This window comes from Chionomys nivalis, chromosome 21, assembly GCF_950005125.1.
Source record: "Chionomys nivalis chromosome 21, mChiNiv1.1, whole genome shotgun sequence".
Taxonomy (NCBI): Eukaryota; Metazoa; Chordata; class Mammalia; order Rodentia; family Cricetidae; genus Chionomys; species Chionomys nivalis.
In genome coordinates this window covers 49,040,990-49,062,215 of record NC_080106.1, presented here as the reverse complement: position 1 = coordinate 49,062,215, position 21,226 = coordinate 49,040,990, and the positions used below count along the sequence as shown (strand labels likewise).

The 21,226-nt window shown below is 46.0% G+C and overlaps 1 protein-coding gene across 1 annotated transcript in view; it reads right to left on the bottom strand.

Annotated features, from left to right (window-relative positions):
- Arhgap10 (Rho GTPase activating protein 10) overlaps positions 1 to 17,190 on the bottom strand; it is a 258,973-nt gene extending 241,783 nt beyond the window's left edge. The window contains exons 1-2 of the mRNA XM_057753626.1: positions 17,069 to 17,190; positions 16,581 to 16,811 (exon numbers count right to left, since the gene is read on the bottom strand). Of these exons, the coding sequence (XP_057609609.1) occupies positions 16,581 to 16,734 (154 nt within the window). The 5' untranslated portion in view covers positions 16,735 to 16,811; positions 17,069 to 17,190. The remainder of the gene's footprint in view (positions 1 to 16,580; positions 16,812 to 17,068) is intronic.
- Positions 17,191 to 21,226: the final 4,036 nt, after the last annotated feature.

The following is a 21,226-nucleotide window of genomic DNA, read 5'->3' as shown; positions in this document are numbered from 1 at the left end:
AATTGAAAATGCAGATACCTTCCAGCATGTTAAATATAAGAAGCCATTAGAAATGGTAACAGAAATTCAAAAACAAGTCCGGCTGGCCCCTGCTGAGCTGACCTTTGCAAGTCAGTGTGGGCAGTTCTGAGAGGCACAGGCAGACATCCCATCTGTGACCAACATTTCCTAAGTCTGTCTTTAGAGTCCCGACATTCATTAACTCAGCTGAGGTCAAAGCCACCCTGTGGCCGGGCTCCACCAGGGACATCCTGGGCTTTCTTATTCAGACTGTTCCCATCACCCGTGCTTACCCCAGGAATTTGAGAACCGGGTTGGAGCAGCACACGGTACAAAGGGCTTCAGGCAAGAGCTGCTCCTTACTCCACAGTCCGTGGCAGAAGCCAGAAAGGGTCCCACCCAGCTGAAGCTTGGTGACCTATGAGTTTAAACAGGGGTCCTCACAGCAGCACAGGCAGCGACCCAACAGAGAAAAGCACTCCCTCCTTGTAACTGCTAACTGTTGAAAGGGATCAGTACCCTCAGCAACTGTTAAATATCTGTAAATCCTGGGGCCTGAGAGGCTTAGAGCCCTCAGTGACCCTTGTAACTGTCTATAAATCCTCGATGAGGGGCAGGGCACAATTCTGAAACTCTGTTCATCTCTCTTGCTAGTGACCACAGTTGCTGACACCTCAAGAGAGCACGGCGTCACCACTGCCAGCACCACTGTGTCCCCATGCTTTCCCTGTGCCTCACAGCCTGACGAGCACTCTGCCAACTGAGTGCTGTGCATCTGTGGGACAACAAAACAAAACCTTTAAGATTTCAGAGAACACTAACACAGGCCCTTGCCTGCCAGAGGTAACTACCAGGATAAGTCAGTATCAGATTGTCAGTGCACCCGTATGTCCGCTAGGTCATCAGATGTCAGCGCGCCTGTGTGTCCCCTAGGTCATCAGCTGTCAGTGCGCCTGTGTGTCCCCTACATCATCAGCACGAACATTACTTTTGAAATCTTGTTTTGGTGAAAAGACAAACAGCGGCCCCTTGTTGTGATGGACAGACAGCAGACACCAATTCAGACCATCTGAGGATGACTGTCTTTCCTGTGACTCTTAGCAAGTCTTAGTCATCTGTCCGTCGTTGTAAGGACACCAGGACAAGGCAACACTTACGAAAGACAGCATTTAACTGCAGGGCTGGCATACAGTTTCAGAGGGTGAGTCCATTATCAGCACGGGGAAAGCATGGGGACACACGGGGAGCCATGGCCCTAGAGAAGAGGATTTTACGTTCTGATCTGCAGGAGGCAGGAAGAGACTGGGGCTCACTCAGAGCCTACCCCAAGTGGCACACTTCCTCCAACAAGGCCATACCTTCTAACCCTTCTAACCCCTCTAATCCTTTCAAACAGTTCCACTCTCTGGTGACTAAGCTTTCAAATATATGAACCTATGGAAGCCATTCTCAGTCAAACCACCACAGCAGCTTAAAGGAAATTTCTTGAAAACATTTTTGATTCCCTAAAATAATCACTGCAGATATTATAGCCTCGTGACTTTAAAAAATAATACCCCGGCCCAGGTATGCAGAGCACTCTGACCCTGAAGCTTCCGGAACACTGAAGTTACTGACGTGTTCCAGCCCATCCTATTTTTTACGGAGTGCTGGAGACTGTAAGTGCTAGGAAAGTCGTCTTCCCTTGAAGGTCATCTTTAGCACCCACGGATTCCATGTTAGTCTAATATAAACTCAGAGAGTTTGTGTAACTTATTAAACTGCGGCCACAGCTGGAAAAGCCAGTGGGCGCCCTTCCCCCGCTGCTGGCTCTCCTACCCCTCCAAAGGTCACACGCTCTCAGATGCCTGCACAGGCTCCCTTGGAGGCGCCATTCTCCCTGTTCTGTCCTCGCCCCACGCAATGAACTCAGGTGTTAACACTCAAAATGACCCTCGGTCTTAAGGATTTAAACTTAAATTTCAAAGCCACAAAAATTACAAACTCTTTTACAAATTCACCTCTATTTTCTAGACAAAGAAAAAAAACATTTTTTTTCTGTCCTTTTTTTGTTTTAAAAGAGTCAATCAGACCTAACACTCAGGTCTGCCTGAGTACCTGCCAAAAAGGCACTCAACCTTGTCACAGCACACAACACCCTGTGATCTGTGGACAGAGGGTACATCCAGATTCTTTGCATGTGTTCGGTCACCAACAGGCTCATCTGCATAGCCACATCAACCTTTTCCACACACCAACGAAGACAAGGGTGACTTCAAAGGAGCAAGAGATTGCATAGCACCTGTCTCGCTCCATCCTCTCTTCCCAACCCTTACTTCAGCTACTACACAGGGCACTCAGCACAACCCCAAAGAGGTACTCTCAAAGACTGTCACGTGACCTCACACTCCTACCATGATGGACTGTCACCACCTACCCAAAGCAATAGGACCAAGTGACCACTGACCAAAGCCATAAACCTAAAAAACCTTTCCTGGTTAAAGGTTGCCTTTTGGGTGGAGAGATGACCTAGCAGACTCCTCAGTGCGGAGCACGCTTGCTGAGCAAGCATAAGGACCTGAGTTTGAATCCCCAGTACTGTAGCAAAAACTCCGACAATCCCAGGACTACGAGGAGCAGACACAGGAAGATCATGCTGGAGGTCAGCCTAGCTCAAGGTTTAGAGAGAGACCCTGCGTTAAGGGAGTGGACAAAGAGGGCTCTGTCAGGCTCCCCACTCCTGCTCAGCCTCGGAGACTCTCACTAATGAAATGCCACCTGAACTCTGAAGTAAGACCTTGGCTGTTCTGCCCTGGCCTCTGTGACTCTCCACACTTCTCTGTTCACTCATTCACACTCATTTACACTTCCCTCCATTTCCTCTCATCACTACCCCGTTCCCACACTTCTGAAACTTCCTTCTACAACCTTGTAGTTTGAATGCAAAACTTCTCCCATAGGGTCACATGTTTCAATACTTGGTCCCAAACAACTGACTCCATTTGAGAAGGCTGTAGTACCTTTAAAAGAGTTTTGCTGAGGGGCTGGAGAGATGGCTCAGTGGTTAAGAGCATTGACTGCTCTTCCAGAGGACCTGGGTTCAATTCCCAGCACCCACATGGGTAGCTCACAACTGTCTGAAGATCCAGTTGCAGGGGATCTGATACCTTCACACCAATGCACATAAAATAAAAAAGTTAAATAAACCATAAGAATATTTTTTTTAAAAAAAGAGTCTTGCTGAAGAAAGTCATGGGATAAGTCTTGAGACTTGACAGCCCCACCCACTTCCCATTCATTCTGCTTTTCCGTGTGGATCCAATGTGAGCAGCCAGCTCCTCTCCTGGCACCTGCCAGCCTGCCAGCCTGCTGTGCCCTTCCTCACCTAGACGGATTGCGTCCCTCTGGCACCGAGCCAGACAAACCTGTCTCCCTAAGCTCTCAGGACTTTGTCATCGAAATGGGAAAGTAACTACAAGACTCGAGTCCAGGTCTCGGGTCCGCCCTGAGCCAATGCTGCCGTTCTCCCAGATTCCATGGAGGCCTCACAGCTTCCCTTCCTGACTCCGTGCAGTATCTCTGGAACCATGAGCCCAGTTCTCTCTTCCTGAAACACACAGCCATACAAGCCAAATGAACATGTCCCCAGACTCCTTCCTGCCAAGCCTGTTTCTCTGGCTGAACTTCCGCAGTGGCCAAGACTCACCTCCCACAGCAAGGAACGTTGACCCCCACACCCAGACCAGCTCTAAACTGGGCCTCTCCTCCTGCACTCGTGGTCCAGGCGGAAGACCTCCAGGCCAAGTGCACAGTCTTCTGTGTCAGAGTCAGGAGGAACATGCTGCTGGGGTCAGTGTTCAGCCCTTAGGATGAGCCGCCCCCTTCAGGGGCCCTCAGATGCCCTGCCCTGTCTGCAGCATCACTGCTCCCAACACCATGCAGACCTGATGGCGCTGGCCTCCCTCCACTCAGAAACCCCTAACCCTCCTTTGGTCTCACAGTTCTACAAGATGAGTGGCCACTGTTCATGCTTGTTTCAGGGTTTGGGGTTGGAATCCAATTCTAAACACCAAACTCATTACATGTGTACAAAAGGCAATGTGACACAGTATTTTTAATAATTCTGCTTACAACACAAAGTTTCACGGTATAGAATTTTTCACCTGTGGTATCTTGTCAGATCTCAAACTATTCTGGAATCTGGAGTCTTTCTGATTAGGAAGTTCAGTGTGAACTTCACTGCTGTCTTCTTCCACGTGCTGAAACCAGTTAGTAGTGTTGACTATGGCAGCATGGTCGCCAGACATGAAGCTGCCTTTTAGTTAATTCACGCTCCCAACGCTGGAGCCCTACCTGACGCACGCGCACAGTCTCCTCTGGAGAGGAGGCTAAGTCAGCTCAGCAGCGCCTCGGCACACCAGGTGACCTCTCCCGCACAGACACAAACACGACTGGTATATAATGAGTGTGAACAAGCCTCCGTTCTCCACTAGCAAACCCATACTAAGTTTACTACTTTCCTGAAAGGAAAAACAGGAAAACTAAAATGCTGCAAGGATTAAATCAGTTAGGCTTCCGTACAGAGGGGGAAAACAGGCAACTCGCCTCAGGCCACACAGTAAGTACAGCTAACTTTATCACCGTGACCTAAAACCTCTGCTGCCTTTGACCTGAATTTGATGAAACAAAGCAGGGTTCGCCTGTCACAGTGACAGAAGTACTATCCGTCAGATAGTATTGCATTAACTAGTTAATGGCTCTCTCATAGTCATACATGCAGGCACATAAAAATAAATATTAGGGGGCTGGAGAGATGGCTCAGAGGCTAAGAGCACTGCCTGCTCTTCCAAAGGTCCTGAATTCAATTCCCAGCAACCACATGGTGGCTCACAGCCATCTGTAATGAGGTCTGGTGCCCTCTTCTGGCCTGCCAGCAAACATGCAGACAGAATATTGTATACATAATAAATATTAAAATAAATAAATAAATAAAAATAAATATTAAAAAGAGAGAGAGAAAAGGAAAGAAGAAAGAAATGAAGAAGGAAGGAAAAAAGGAAGGAAGGAAGGAAGGAAGGAAGGAAGGAAGGAAGGAAGGAAGGAAGGAAGGAAGGAAAAAAGGAAGGAAGGACAGAAAAAAAGAACAGAAAGATAAGACAGGATAGGATAACAAGCCCATATCCCAAGACTGTTTCTTTTGTTGTTTTGTTTACTTTTGGTTTTGTTTTCAAGACAGGGTCTCTGTGTAGCCCTAGCTGTTCTGAACTTGCTCTATTGATCAGGCTGGTCTTGAACTCATTCTGCTTCCAGCATGCTAGGATTAAAGGTGTGCACCACCACTGCTGGGCTCTATTCCTTTATCTTTATTGCTAGCAATACTGCTCAACCAGAGAAATTTAGGACAAGAGTGTTTGTTTTCTGAGACATAGCTTCACTATGCAGTTCCCACTAGGATTTAAGGCCTGCACTACACATTTGGTCAGACAGAGCTTTCAATAACAATTATAAGCGGCTCTCTGATGTTTTAAATGTTTTGATGTGAGTGCTGATGCTACCACCCAGCAGGGTCAGAAGCCTCAACTGTAGCTGAGGTACCTAAGAGCCCAGAAATTTGGAGTCAGTGTAAGCTTAAATACAGAAAGATTACCTCTTTTTAAAAATCAACAAAGTAAAACTAGGAAAGCAAAGGCAGGTGGATCTCTAAGAGTTTGAGGCCAGCCAGGTCTACATATTGAGTTTCGGGCCAGCAAAGGAAACAAAGTGTGACTCTGACTCAAAAAATAAATACATGTATATGTGTGTGTATGTATATGTGTGTATACATACATATGTGTGTACGCGGGCAAGATCACTCAATGACAGTTTTGACTAATAAAGAAACCTTAGGCACTGAGGGCTTAAATAACTTGCCCAACATCATCCAGACTCTATGTGATGATGCCAACTTTACAGTCAGAGGAGCAAAGAGCATTCAGTTGTCTAGAAGCCATGACACATCCAGAATGCAGGCCTGAGGGGATGCTGCTCCAGCTAATCAAGTACCTCACCACCACTTGCTCCATGGCCGCACTGCCTCAGCACCCACGGGCAGAGGTGCCTGTGGGTGAGCAAATCAACACGTGAGGAGAAATCACCTCAGTGATGAAATATTAAGTGGCACAGGCTTAACATCTTCCTCCGGAAACAGAAGACATTCTAGTTGAACCAAGAGGCCAGCCCAGTTGGATCAGAGGCAGCTGACATGGTTTGCCTCCCTACTCACAGAAGGTCGGCGTGGGAACTTTCCGTCTGGCTGTTTAAGAAGGGTGTCAATGCAGAGGCGGTCCTCCGGCCAATCTAGGAAGAATGCTTCCATATTTGGAGAACTAAGTAAACCAGGCCATGGTTCTGTCAACTCTGAGAGACAGAGCTCCAAGTAGCTACCTCCTGCAGCACGAGGAGTTTCCCCAATCGGTCAGTGACGTTGACTCGTGACCTCAACACAGAAAAGAATTTCAGGACTCGACAGTTTATAAAGCAGAAGTGAGATTTAAGAAAACTATCTTAATGGAGAGCAAACTTTAGGACATATTCAGGAAAGTTACACCCAAAAGCAAGGCTCTGGGCTTCTCCAAGAGAATTGCAGAAAACAAGACATGCCCAGTCAGAGATACAGGCAGGAGAAGGGAGCAATTAATCAATCAATCCTCGTAGCTGTAGCCGTTGATCTGTACCACGTCAGGGGCTCTCAAGTTGCATCTCAAAAGGAAAACCTTTTTCTCCCTTTCCTCTTTGATAAATGGGCAAATGAGGGATGTCTTGAAGCAGAAGCCACCAAGGCCACACAAGGGGTGTGGTAGCATCCTCCACCTGCAGGCTGACAGCTACATGAACTTCGTGCCTCACTGCTAGCAAGAGACTCGGACTGGATTCCAGGTGAAGGGCCCCTTTTTCCTTCTTGTGTCTCCACCATTTCCCTGTCTTTCTCTCTGGCCTCCACTTGCACTTTTATTTCCAACTTATCACGGGACGCTAAACAACCCTGCCTCATACTCACGAGTCTTCCACCCGAGCAGCTCACACTCAGCAAAGCTTTTCAGGTATATGGTGTTTAGAAACACAATTATCATTTTTCCTTTACATCCTAACACTGAAAGTCCAATTTCAATTAAATTTTTAAAAGCTCTCAAGGCTTTTTATTGCTGATCAGACCAGTCACTCATTTCTTGAAGGTTTGAAACGTACACTGGCTTCCTCTGATTATGGCACAGAGCTGGTGAGAGGACACAGCTAGTAAGGGCTGCACTCCCAGGCCCAGAGCTCGGCTCAGCACCTCAGAAGGTCTTCAGAGGCGCCTGGATTCAGTAACTGGAGATCATTTTCAAAGGCAGTCATTTCGGTTTCTCACATTCAGGCTTTGGTAATGAACATTCTCAAGTTATACTTAACAGTTTCACTACCAAAATAAAAGCTTGGGACTAGTTGTACAAATATAAACACAGATATAAGGTACAAAAAAACACCAATTAAAGTGTATGAATGTCACTCATTTCATGAAGGCTGAACAAAAGGCAGCAGAACTATTTATCAGTAAGTCTAAATCTCACAAATACCATGTGGTGGGGGACTATATGTATAAACCACCATATGCGGTCTAGAAGCATACAGAAACTGCTATGTGCCAAGCTATTAAATGTCTAGTACGTAGCTGGCATGGTGGCACATGTTTGTATTCCCAGCACTCGGGAGAAGAAAACAGGAGGATGTCTGTGAGTTCAACGCAGGCCTAGTCTGCAGACCATCCAGACCTGCAGAGTCCCTGTCTGAAATAAATGGCAAACAAACAAATGTCTAGTAACAATGAGAACAGGGATGGATAGTTTCTGCTTTTCAGGGAGAATGAGAGAAGCAACCAGCTTTTATTTCTTTTGAAGCTGGAGAACAAATACATGATAGTAATTATAAAGTTCTTTGTCTTTTTATATTTCTGAAATATTTTGAACTTTTATTTCCAGTGCTGAGGATAAAACCCAGGATCTCATTCATACTACACAGTGCTTTGTCAATAGGCCACATCCTTGGGCCTAGTTTGAAATTTTGAAGTTAAAAAAAAAAAGTTCTACTAAATTTTTTTCAAGTAAAAGGTAAAAGAAGGAATGGGGAGGGGCTGGTCATGGTGGCACACACTGTTAGTCCCACCACATGGGAGGCAGAAGCAGACCTCTGGGAGTTTATGGTCAGCCTGGTCTACAGAGAGAATTCCAGGACAGCTTGGACTACATAAGACACTCTGTCAAGAAGAAAGAAGAAAGGAGGAGGAGGAGAAATAAGAAAAGGGAAGAAGGAAAGGGGAAAGGCGCAGTTAAAGTCAGAGAAGAATGGAGGAAAAAGAATTTTGAGTGGAGGTTTGTGCCTTGTACTGGATCATAAGCAAAAATAAATTCCGAATATCTTAAACTGCCAATTTTACTTATAACAATAACCACAATGGTCACAATTCAAATTGTACATCACTGCCACTGTGCTGAGATGAAAAAAAAATATTCTATAGCTCATCAAATACACACCTTCAGATGACCAGGATTTATCACTGTAACAGCCCTTAGAAAACCACAGTACACCCTTATTCTGGGATGGCTTGTTACTGTGGTTACAGGCTGGGGAATCAGACAAATCCAGGCTTGCATTCCAATCCCACCAAACTGTCATTTGGACATGCATTAAATCTCTGAAAACCTAATCTATAAGCACAAAAACAAAACACCATGAAGTAAGCTTTACTATATGACAGTCATGAGTTTAGCATCAAGTAAAGCAGATAATCCAACTAATGTTAACTATTATCATATACATTTTAAATAGGAAATGCTTAATTTTTTAGATTTTTAAAATAGATTTTAAATATGTATATGTTTTGTCTTCATGTCTATGTGTATAATCTGCATGTCTGGTGTGCACATAGATCAGAAAAGGGTGTTGAATCTCTTGGAACTGGAGTTTCAGATGGTTGTGAGATACCATGTGGGTGCTGGGGAATCAAACTTGTGTCCTCTGCATGAGTATCATGTACTCTAAAACACTGAACCATATAATAATTATTATATTATATATATATATAATAGTTATTAAGAAATAACTTAAATGCACATTTAAATAAACCTGTCTCTGAGGTTTAATTTTTAAGGAATCTAGTAAGACATTCAAGACACAGAATAACCTGCAAAGCTCAACACTCACCTCCAAGATTGGAAATAAAGTTAATTTGACAAGTTGTCTTTAAAAAATACTTCTAGAAAATCAAAGGTCTTTAGAGGAAACTGAATACCAGGAGACAAAGTCTTCATTTCTAACAGTAGACCTCACACATGACAAAAGACATCACTACCCCATGTGGTCAGATGTAGTTTATTTATCCATACAATGTCACATGTACTCAAAACTCATTCAAAACACAATTTACAGTGGCTTAGGGCACCCCCGGTACAGGGCAGATTGCCTAGGAGCTCTCAGGACTTTCCCTCTCCCTGAAGTCTCGTCTTTTCTCACTATGAACTTATTAGAGTAAACACTGACATTAACAGACTATGGTTTTCCAGCATGACGGACTATTATTTAATGTCCCCAAGGACATCCCAGTGATGCTAAGTGTCTAAAATTTCTGGTCACTGGTGTCACCATTTCAATGTTGGACAACTGGACACGCCCCTGCCTGGCTGTCTGCCTACACATGGCCACAGGAGTTCTAACAGCCTTGGCAGCATCTTGTCCTTGACACTCACATCTTTGTCAATCAGGGTCCCCAAGGTATCAGCGAGCTTTACTTTTAATTTTATTCCTAGAACTTTCCCAGCACTATCAGAATGTATCTCTGTAGCACAAATTATAATTGATCTTAGTAATAAAAACTCAGAGTCAGCTATGGGGGTGAAAGTTGTAGATCAGAGAAACAGAGCAGCAGCCACTAGAGCTCTTACTTCTACCAGTGCTCAGACCAAAGGGGCCCTCCTATCCCTATGAATTCAGACTGCATCTCAGACTGAATCCTCAGACTACACTGAGCTCCTGTCTCCTCCTGCCTTATATTTCTCCCTCCGCCCAGCCATATCACTCCTGTCTCCACCTCCCTGATGTTGGGATTCAAAGTGCTGGGATCATGTGAGCTCTGTTTCGCTTTTAGACAGATTCAATCTCATATAGTCCAGGATGGCCTTGAACTCAGAGATCCATCTCCTGAGTGCTGGCATTAAAGGTGTGTGCCAACACTGCCCGGCCTCTGTGGCTAACTAGTGGCTTAGCTCTGCACTCTGATCTTCAGGCAAGCTTCATCTGTTAGATCACAAACGAAATATCACCACATGGCTCTTTCCAGAGTCTGAGAAGTCTGTTCCCTCTCACTCACTTTTGATACTCTGGGCAGACACATTGTTTAGGAGCAGTGAGTACCAAAAGTCAGATATTGGTCTATAAGCCACAACAGCCTCTTTACCCCCCAAGAAAGGGGCCTTATAGATGATATATCATAACCATTGCCTTTGAGTTTATTTGAAAGGCTTTGCATATATCAACTCAGTTCATGTAGTGACCTAATGAGGCACATTCTATAAACTCCAGTTTACTACTACGAGCAGATACAGAAAGGTCACTGAGCTGGACCCAGGGTGCACTATTAGTTACTAGGTGTCTTCATTTGAACAGGGGACATTTGAACAGGGACTGTTCATTCTTATCTTCGTTCATCAGTCTTTGGTTACTTTTTCTGTTTTGTCTGAGACAGGGGCTGACTGATCAGAACTCCCTTGAAGACCAGGCTGGCTTCAAACTCAGAGTCACCTACTCCTGCCTCCTGGGTGCTGGGATTAAAAGCACCGCGCGCCACCACACCTGGCCGCTCAGCTGTCTCAAACACAAAGTGCAAAGCATTCTCTCTATCATAGTCATCCTGCAAAAGCCTGAAGAACTTAGAAAATAGTCCATGAAGAGACAGCTGTGGTGGACCCAGCAATGAGAGAGATAGCTCGGCCTGTGTCTCACAACAAACAAAAGGTTAAGGGGATAGGAAGGAGGGAGGACAACTCAATGAGATTCCTGAAGACCCAAGAACATCAGCTCACTGAACAGAGAGCACTCTAAAGGAGCAACACCCTGCTGCAGGTGGCTTCTGACGCCCAACCCACTCTAAAAGGAATCACCCGCAGTGGGCAAAGCATTTCAAGTCCTCAAGCAGAGGGGGTCCCTTGGGAGCTCTTCAGGACAAGGGAACACAGACACCTCTTTCTGTTCAGGAAAATATTACCGTATAATTTTGTGAGCTTCTTCAGATAGTTTATTTTCTATACTGCTCTAATTTCCATTTAGTAGCTACATCGGCACAAATCTACAACACCTATTCCAACAAAGGAAGTAAGAGAACAACGACCCAAACCGTCTGCATGTGATGCAACAAAATATTCAGATATGGCCTCAGGCCTAGAACAAGTCATGGCTCACGGCACCATGAACACAGATGAATTAGCTCATTACTCTCAGACCCTCCACTCAAGGTCCAAAACGGTAGGGAACAGTCCCACACAGCACAACCCAGACCGAAGGTCTTTTTCTGTGTCCCCCTTAGCAAAAGGCAACCTTACCCCCACGTCTCCAGCAGGTTTCCCGTCAGTCTATTTCACCAATATTGGAATCTTCATTATTTTCACACGTCTTAGATTGCCCTAAAACCTGCTATGTATCAGAGAATGACTGAGAACTTTTGATTCACCTCTCTGTATCATTTGAGTGCTGGGATTACAGCCTATGCCATTCCAGGTATGGTTTATGGTTCTTTGGGATTAAATCTCACACAAACTAAGTAAGTACTCTAAAGTAAGCCACAACTCCAGCCCTTGCAATCCTCAATGTTAAAAAAAAAAAAAAAATCTGCCTGACCAGAAAATGGATGTACACAAATAGGGCTCAAGTCTAGTGATGTGTGATTCTTAGCTTGCTCACGGGTTCCTCAGCTCTGCCCACCAAGTCTTTCTTAAGTCTACTCAGGCACAGTATGGACTGAGCTAGAAGCAAGTTACAGCAATCAGAATTACCCCTAAGAGCTTTTCCCCGAGTTACTGGGACAAAATCTGGATCAATGCAATGGGAAAGTCTCTCCGGCATCAACAAGAGCGAGCGGCTGCAAAGTGCTTGCTTCCAGGTGTCTCGGGACATCCTGAGCCATTTCAGTCAGTCTGCACTGATCCACTGGTATCAAAAAAAGAACACTCCCACTCAGGTTTACACAGAAATGAAATCACTGTCAGTCTTCCCGATCTTGGTGTAATGTGAAGGGCACCTTACGAAAATTCCCCAAAAGAACACCTCTGAGCCGGACACTGAAAGAAAGGGGTCTTTCACTGTTCCCTACAAAACAAAGTACAAGCCACTAAATCACACAGGCATGGAAATATCAAAACCGAGTTTGGGCAGACCTGATCTAGACTGGGCTCAGAACAAGCAAAGACTTTTACTTGTACATGATGGGAGCAGGGAGGGGCCATTCTGAGGCCTTTGGTTCACACAAAACCAGACAACACAAGTTTACTACAGAGCCCATCCTATACCAAGGAGTGGTTCCCATGGTTAGGACACAGCTGACCTTCCCATTCCTGCAGTGTGCTAGGATGTGAAATCTCCCTTCCAGGCAAACTGGTCACCTCCTCCTTCCCCCAGCACTGCAAGTGCTCCGGGTCCTCCGCAGCTGTTTCCAATCTGACAAGGTTCCCTTCCTTAGAGAAAACACAGTGAGTGCTAGAGTTCCCAGCCATCTTTCGCTGCTCTACTCTAGACAAACTCGCGCCCACCCAAATCCAAGGTTTACTATCACTGAGTCTTTTTACTCCCTTTGGCTTCCTTTTTTGTTTTATTTTTGTACTTATTTATTTTGTACTGTGTATTTATTATTTGTATTATGTGTGTGTCCTGTATGTGGGTATGTTCGTGCAAATTCAGAAGGGTCGGATCCCTGTGAAGCTGGAATTATGGGTGGTTGTGAGGCCACCTGATAGGGGTGCTAGGAATTGAACTCTGATCCTCTGGGAGAGCAGTATGTGCTTAAGAGGTGACCTCCACGGTTTGGATTCTTTTATTGTTACTGTTGTTGTTGTTGTTTAGTTTAATTTATTTATTTTTATTGTATGTGCATTGGTGTTTGGCCCACATGTATGTCTGTGTAAGGGTGTCAGAACTGGAGCTGCAGACAATTGTGAGCTGCCATATGGGTGCTGGGGATTAAACCCAGGTCCTCTGTGCTCTTAACCGCTGAGCCATCTCTCCAGCCCCCACAGTTTAGGTTCTTAAGACAGGCTCTTACTGTGTAACTTGCATCCTGCTGCAGCAGCCTCCAGATTCCTAGGATCACAGCAGTGCACCCCACATCGCTGCAGCAGCCTCCAGACTCCTATGATCACAGCAGTGCACCCCACATCGCTGCAGCAGCCTCCAGACTCCTAAGATCACAGCAGTGCACCCCAGCTGCTGCAGCAGCCTCCAGACTCCTAGGCTCAGAACAGTGCACCTCACAGCTGCTGCAGCAGCCTCCAGACTCCTAGGATCACAGCAGTGCACCCCAGCTGCTGCAGCAGCCTCCAGACTCCTAGGATCACAGCAGTTGCACCTCACAGCTGCTGCAGCAGCCTCCAGACTCCTAGGATCACAGCAGTGCACCCCAGCTGCTGCAGCAGCCTCCAGACTCCTAGGATCACAGCAGTGCACCCCAGCTGCTGCAGCAGCCTCCAGACTCCTAGGATCACAGCAGTTGCACCTCACAGCTGCTGCAGAAGCCTCCAGACTCCTAGGATCACAGCAGTGCACCATAGAGCCAGGCTTGACTTGTATTATACATTTCACATCCTTTATTTCAAGAACTTAGCATTGTACAGATAGTTCAAAACAGTGCTGAGATAGAAGTGAATTCACTGCAGAAACCATCGGCAAAGCTAAAACTTCTCTGCTGCCAGCACAGCATCAGACTGTCGGTACTTACTGACCACTGCCACAGGACAGAACGCCCCAGCAAGCCTGCAGGCCCCACGGGCCTCCGACTTCTGTAGACATTCATGAAGAATTCAAAAACATTTCAAGACATTCAAACAAGTAGGGGGTGTCTTGCAGGACAATGAAGAACAGAAATCATTTAAACACACAATCCAAGGAACACAAAAGGCCTTGTTCTGCAAACAAGTATAAAATACCAAGAAATAGAAGCAATCTGGCAACCTGACCAGCTTGGTTATTGTTTTTTCTGCAAATGCTTTCCTAACGTCCTTTCTTGAATCTCTAGAACCCAAAGTTATGGAAAGACAACTGGTTGGGTGACCTCATCAGCCTACTTCCAATGCTGGGGCCTTGACAGATGCTGGCAACAAGTGCATCAGGTGAAACACGGTAAGAACTGCGCACCCCGCCCAACCAAGCCAGACCCCACAGCAGAAATAACCCACGTCTCCGTCGTTAAGACCAGCCCTCTTAATCTCTGCTACAAACTAGAAGACAACTTTAACTGGCCAAGCGAAAAATGGCCAAGGTCCTCCCAACTTGCCAAAAGGACATATGCTAAGCTTTTATTATTGTGGAAAAGCCCACAGTTAAAGATGAGGTGCGGCTAGAAAAGATGCTGTCTAGTTGCTCTCGTAAGTAAGATTACCCATTCTGTGTTTATCTTTAACCAGATAAACAAGGATTAAGACTCCTAATCACAAATTCCAGAAACTGTCTTCTGAGGAGGAAGGCTAACCACCTCTACATCCCCTCCCCACCCCCTACACTGGCTGCCTCAGGAACAGGAGGCATTCTCCCTGCCAGCAGAGCAACCAGCACGCAGTCACAGAAATAGCTTCCTACCCATGGCCAGACTGACTTTGCCATCTGCCCCCTCCTCATCTCCCTAGCTTCAGGGGAAGCTTCTAGCCAACAGAACAGGCTGGAGAAGCGTCAACTGGGATTCCCGTAGCCCACATAAAGACGGAAAGGGAGATCCAACTCTGCAAAGCCATCCTCTGCACAGTGGCACGAGAGTACCACACAACGAGAAGGTGCCCACATGTCCCATCCCGTGACTGACGCTCTTTAACGCTGGGCCGTGGAAACCCTAGCACATACACTTCAGGGCCGCTCATGCTCCCCACACCTCTCACTGCCCATGGTCATTCCTCTACATTTGCAGACCCTGCTTCCCACCTAGCCCAAAAGCTCAGAGCCAAAGGCCTGGACAGCCACCCAGCAGATAACCCACTCATCACAAAATGATTCCCAACCCAAACTCTGCAACACCAAAGAGGTCAGAGAACCACTGGAACCTTGGAGATGGTCCAGAGAAGTTGAGTGTCTTGCTTCCCAAATTATAGGGATGGCAGCACTAAATTCTTCCCATTAAAAAATATTTCAACTCATTCATTAAGTGAATATTAACTGGCCAGGCCTTGGATGGGGAGTAGAGAAGGAACGCGTAGTATGTCTTAATCATCCTGGATGCAAAACGATGGGGTGAGAGTGGATCCGGGATATTGCTCCAGAGGCGAGGTCTACAAACACATGGAATCAACTCCCAGGGATGGCAATTATTGAACCAAGGAGCCTAATAAACATCAACCCAAGAGGCTGGGTACTGAGCCTGTGCTTGGCTCCCGCGCGGCACGGTCTTTTTAAGAGGGAAAGGGGTACTCACAGTAACTCAGGGAAGGGACTAGGGTTTCCAGTGTGGCCTGGATGCCAGCCCCTGGCCCTGAAGAACTTCGTTCCATTTGTAGAGCATTTAACTGTTTCCGCACAGATTTCAACGAGCCACTACTCCTAACTCACTACAGCTCCAATACACTCACTTCTCTTTCTGTTGTCTTCAGAGGTGGCTTGAGAGTTGCTTTGTTTGACTGTTTCTTTGTTTGTTTGTTTGTCTGCTGTTTGCTTGCATACTGGATCGGACCGAGGCAGAAGGCAACAAGCCTGAAGAGAGTAGAATCCCCTACACACTGGCACTGCAGGCCAGAACCAGGGGGTAGTCTGCCCACTGACCCTTTCAAACCCCAATCTTTGAACCCAATTCAGCACAAGTCAGCAGGAATGTGCAGAAGGCAGCACAAAGCCAGGTAGACTTTCTGGTTTAGCACATGAGAGACTTAGGTCGCGACTGTCTCGGAAGACAGAAAAAAAAATACACAAAAGATGCTTACTTAATCAATAAAAAATAAATACTTAAGGGACTTTTGAAGAACTCAACTACAGGGAGGGTCTCAAAGAATCTCCAAGAAAGTTCCTTGGAACGGTTACGAGACAAAACTGTCTAACCGAGTCGGTGTTTTGCCGGAGACTGGGAAGAGCGTTAGGGCGCAGTAAAACCCAACTGCGGGAACGAGTCTCGATTCGGTCCGGCCGGAGCCGAGAACTCCGCTGGGACAGGCGGGAGCTGCCACGGAGGAGCTGGGGCGGGCCAGGAGACGCGCCCGAACCGCCTGGAAGAACGTCCTGGAGCCTATCCCCTAAGGAATCGTCTATTCCTCCAGCCCTGTTCAGGGGCACAGAGCCATCGCACTCGGGAGGGAAGACGCTCCTCCCGCCTTCCACGCCACGCCGCAGCTCGAACGCCAGCGGGCCCCACTTACTTTTGGTGGCGGCGATGAGGTTCTTCCCATCTTTGATGAGCTCTTTGATGAACTTGTTGGTCCTCTCGAGCTCCGCTTCGTGCGCGCGGATCCGCTCCCGGAACCACGGGCTGTCGAGGTAGCAGTCGCTGAACTCCAGGGGCTGCAGACCCATGACTGCAGCGGTGCGAGCCGGCGGGCGGGCTGGCGGGCGAGCGCAGGCCCAGCTGGGCTCCGAGGCGGCGGCGGCGGCTAGGTACGGGCGAGAGCGCTAGCAGGCTGGAGCTAGCAGGCTGGAGCGCGCGGTGAGCGCAGCGCCCTCATGTCCCGCCGAACCCAGCTACTCCGGCAAGCGAACTGCTCGGCTCCCCAATCCCGGCAGCCCCCGGCTGCAGAGCCCGCGCCCCGCCCCGCCCCGCCCCGCCCTGCCCCGGGCGTGCCCGCCCCGCCCCCGCCCCCACGCCCCGCTCTCCCTCCCGGGCGCCTTCGGCTCTCCTCCCTGCCCTTACCCGGACGCCTCTTCCTTTTCTTCCCCACGCGCAGTCGCCCCTCCTCTTCCTCCACAGGCAGCTGCGGTGGCGCTCGCAGTCCGCGCCCTCCACCCTCGGGCGGCTGAGCCTCCCTCGTCTGGGCTCGCGCGCTTCAGGTGACTCAGGCAGATCCCTGAAGTGGGCGCCCGAAGTGGAGTCTTCCTAATAGCAGGCCTCGGTCCCCGCGGTCAGACGAGTTATCTCGGCTCGCGCGAGCGGGCGGAAATGATTGGCTCATTATCTGTATACCGGGGAAGGACGCCGCAGTGTGCAGGGGCTGGCCCGCCGGCGCTCGCTCTCTTCTTCCGCTCGGCAGCCTGCACGGGAATGCATAACATCCCCACCTCGGCATCCTCTTTGCAGCTTCTACAGCATTCGTGCCCACTCCATATGACTCAGGGCAAGGGAGCGTGTGGCTAAACCGCGTGGACACTTTTTCTGTCCTGTTCGGTAGATTAAATTTACACGAGTAGGAGAGGCGATCTTTATTCCAAAGATAGCCCGCCGAAAGTAAATGCCATACTCTGTTTTTTTACCTGATGGGAGGCAGCAAAGACAAGTGCGAATTCGAGTCAGTGCGCCCACGAAAATCCTTTCCTATCGCGTGCTTTGTAAAACAGAGCTCACTATCTCCCCTCCCCGAAATGTGTATACCAAATCATTCACTGGAGACACTTTATCAACCAACAGTTCTTTAAGGATTGCAATGTTCCAGGTGCACATATGACATACGTTTTTCACAACACATTTCCATGTGAGTGTGTGATGATGGTAATAGTACCAGGAAACTTCAAAATGATTCTTTAAAACCTTCAACCTGAGTGCAGTAATCAAGAGTCTGTTTGGCCTGCAAGCTGTAGGAGTCTTAACCCTCTGCAAGCAGCTAAATAGGCCTATCCAATAACTTCTGATAGAAAACGGTGCCGTTTGAGAGCCTAGCCCACAGATAAGCATTATTTCAATGTCCATCCTCCTGGCCCAAAATACTTTATAAATAATGTCTAGACAGTTTGACAGGTTCATTTCCTACCAAAATCAGCAAGGGAATCTGCAAAAGAGAAAGAGGCAAAGGGGAGGAAAGTCTGGAGAGTGAATTGTGGCCCTGCAAAAGAGCCTAACACACAAAAAGACTAAACCTAGCCAGGCATAGTGTGGGAGGCCCCAGAATCCCCGAATCCCATACACTGAGGCAAGAGAATTCAGAGTCTAAAGCCAACTTGGATTACATGATATGAGGCCAGGCAGTAGCAAGAGCCTGTCTCATAAACAGAACAAGGCCCGTGTACTGACTTAAATAAGAATGACCTCTACGAAATAAGAGAATTAATGGAGGTAATGAATCAAATGGACTTAACAGACATCTATAGAATATTCCACCCAAATAGGAAAGAATATACCTTCTTCTCTGCAGCTCATGGAACCTTCTCAAAAATCGACCACATACTCTGTAACAAAGCAAACATCCACAGTTACAAAAAAATGTTAATAACCACCTGTATCTTATCAGATCACCATGGATTAAAGCTAGAATTCAGCAACAACGCTACCCCCAGTAAGCCTACAAACTCATGGAAACTGAATAGTCAACTACTGAACCATACCTGGATTAAGGAAGAAATAAAGAAAGAAATTAAAGTCTTCGTTGAAGACAATGAAAATAAGGAAACAACATACTCAAACCTATGGGACACTATGAAAGCAGTCCTGAGAGGAAAGTTCATAGCACTAACTGCCCACTTAAAGAAAACAGAGAAAGCACACATTGGAGACTTAACAGCCCACCTGAAAGCTCTAGAAAAAAAAGAAGCAGACTCACCTAGAAGGGGTAGAAGACTGGAAATAATCAAACTGAGGGCTGAAATCAACAAAATAGAAACACAGAAAACAATTGAAAGAATCAATGAATCAAAAAGCTGGTTCCTGGAGAAAATCAACAAGATTGATAAACCCCTATCCAAACTAATCAAACGGCAGAGAGAGAATTTGCAAATTAATAAGATCAGAAATGAAAAGGGAGACATAACCACAGACACAGAGGAAATTCAGAGAATCATTAGATCTTACTACAAAAGCCTGTATGCCACAAAACTGGAAAATGTAAAAGAAATGGACACTTTTTTAGATAAATACCATTTACCAAAGTTAAACCAGGACCAGGTGAACAACCTAAATAGACCTGTTAGTCATGAAGAATTAGAAGCTGTTATCAAAAACCTCCCTTCCAAAAAAAGTCCAGGACCAGATGGTTTCAATGCGGAATTCTACCAGAACTTCCAAGAAGACCTAATACCTATACTCCTTAATGTATTTCACAATATAGAAACAGAAGAGTCATTGCCAAATTCCTTTTATGAAGCTACAGTAACTCTGATACCAAAACCACACAAAGACCCAACCAAGAAAGAAAATTACAGGCCAATCTCACTCATGAACATCGACGCAAAAATCCTCAACAAAATTCTGGCAAACCAAATCCAAGAACACATTAGAAAAATTATCCATTATGATCAAGTAGGCTTCATACCAGAGATGCAGGGCTGGTTTAACATACGCAAATCTATCAATGTAATCCATCATATAAATAAACTGAAAGAAAAAAACCATATGATCGTTTCATTAGATGCTGAAAAAGCATTTGACAAAATTCAACATCCCTTTATGATAAAAGTCTTGGAGAGATTAGGGATACAAGGGTCATACCTAAATTTAATTAAAGCTATATACAGCAAGCCGACAGCTAATATCAAATTAAATGGAGAGAAACTTAAAGCCATCCCACTAAAATCAGGAACACGCCAAGGCTGTCCACTCTCTCCATACCTCTTCAATATAGTTCTCGAAGTTTTAGCAATAAGACAACAGAAGGGGATAAAGGGGATTCAAATTGGAAAGGAAGAAGTTAAACTTGCATTATTTGCAGATGATATGATAGTGTACATGAGCGACCCCAAAAACTCCACCAAAGAACTCCTACAGCTGATAAACGCCTTTAGTAATGTGGCAGGATACAAGATCAACTCCAAAAAATCAGTCGCCCACTTATACACAAAGGATATGGAAGCAGAAAGGGAAATAAGAGAATCATCACCTTTCACGATAGCCACAAAAAGCATAAAATATCTTGGGGTAACTCTAACCAAGGAAGTGAAAGATCTATTTGACAAGAACTTTAAGGCATTGAAGAAAGAAATTGAAGAGGATACCAGAAAATGGAAGGATCTCCCTTGCTCTTGGATTGGGAGGATCAACATAGTAAAAATGGCAATTCTACCAAGGGCAATTTATAGATTCAATGCAATCCCCATTAAAATCCCATCAAAATTCTTCACAGATCTTGAAAGGACAATAATCAACTTTATATGGAGAAACAAAAAACCCAGGATAGCCAAAACAATCTTATACAATAAAGGAACTTCTGGAGGCATTACCATCCCTGACTTCAAACTCTATTACAGAGCTACAGTAATGAAAACAGCGTGGTATTGGCATAAAAACAGAGAAGTCGACCAATGGAATCGTATAGAAGACCCGGATTTTAACCCACAAACCTATGAACAACTGATTTTCGATAAAGGAGCTAAAAGTATACAATGGAAGAAAGAAAGCATCTTCAACAAATGGTGCTGGCACAATTGGATGTCAACCTGTAGAAGAATGAAAATAGATCCATATCTATCACCATGCACAAAACTCAAGTCCAAATGGATCAAAGACCTCAGTATCAATCTGAACACACTGAACCTGATAGAAGAGAAAATGGGAAGTACCCTACAACATATGGGCACAGGAGATCGCTTCCTATGTATAACCCCAGCAGCACAGACATTAAGGGCAACATTGAATAAATGGGACCTCCTGAAACTGAGAAGCTTCTGTAAAGCAAAGGACACTGTCATTAAGACAAAAAGGCAGCCTACTGACTGGGAGAAGATCTTCACCAACCCCGCAACAGACAAAGGTCTGATCTCCAAAATATATAAAGAACTCAAGAAACTAGACTTTAAAAGGATAATTAACCCAATTAAAAAATGGGGCACTGAACTGAACAGAAAATTCTCAACAGAAGAAGTTAAAATGGCCAAAAGATACTTAAGGTCATGCTCAACCTCCTTAGCGATCAGAGAAATGCAAATCAAA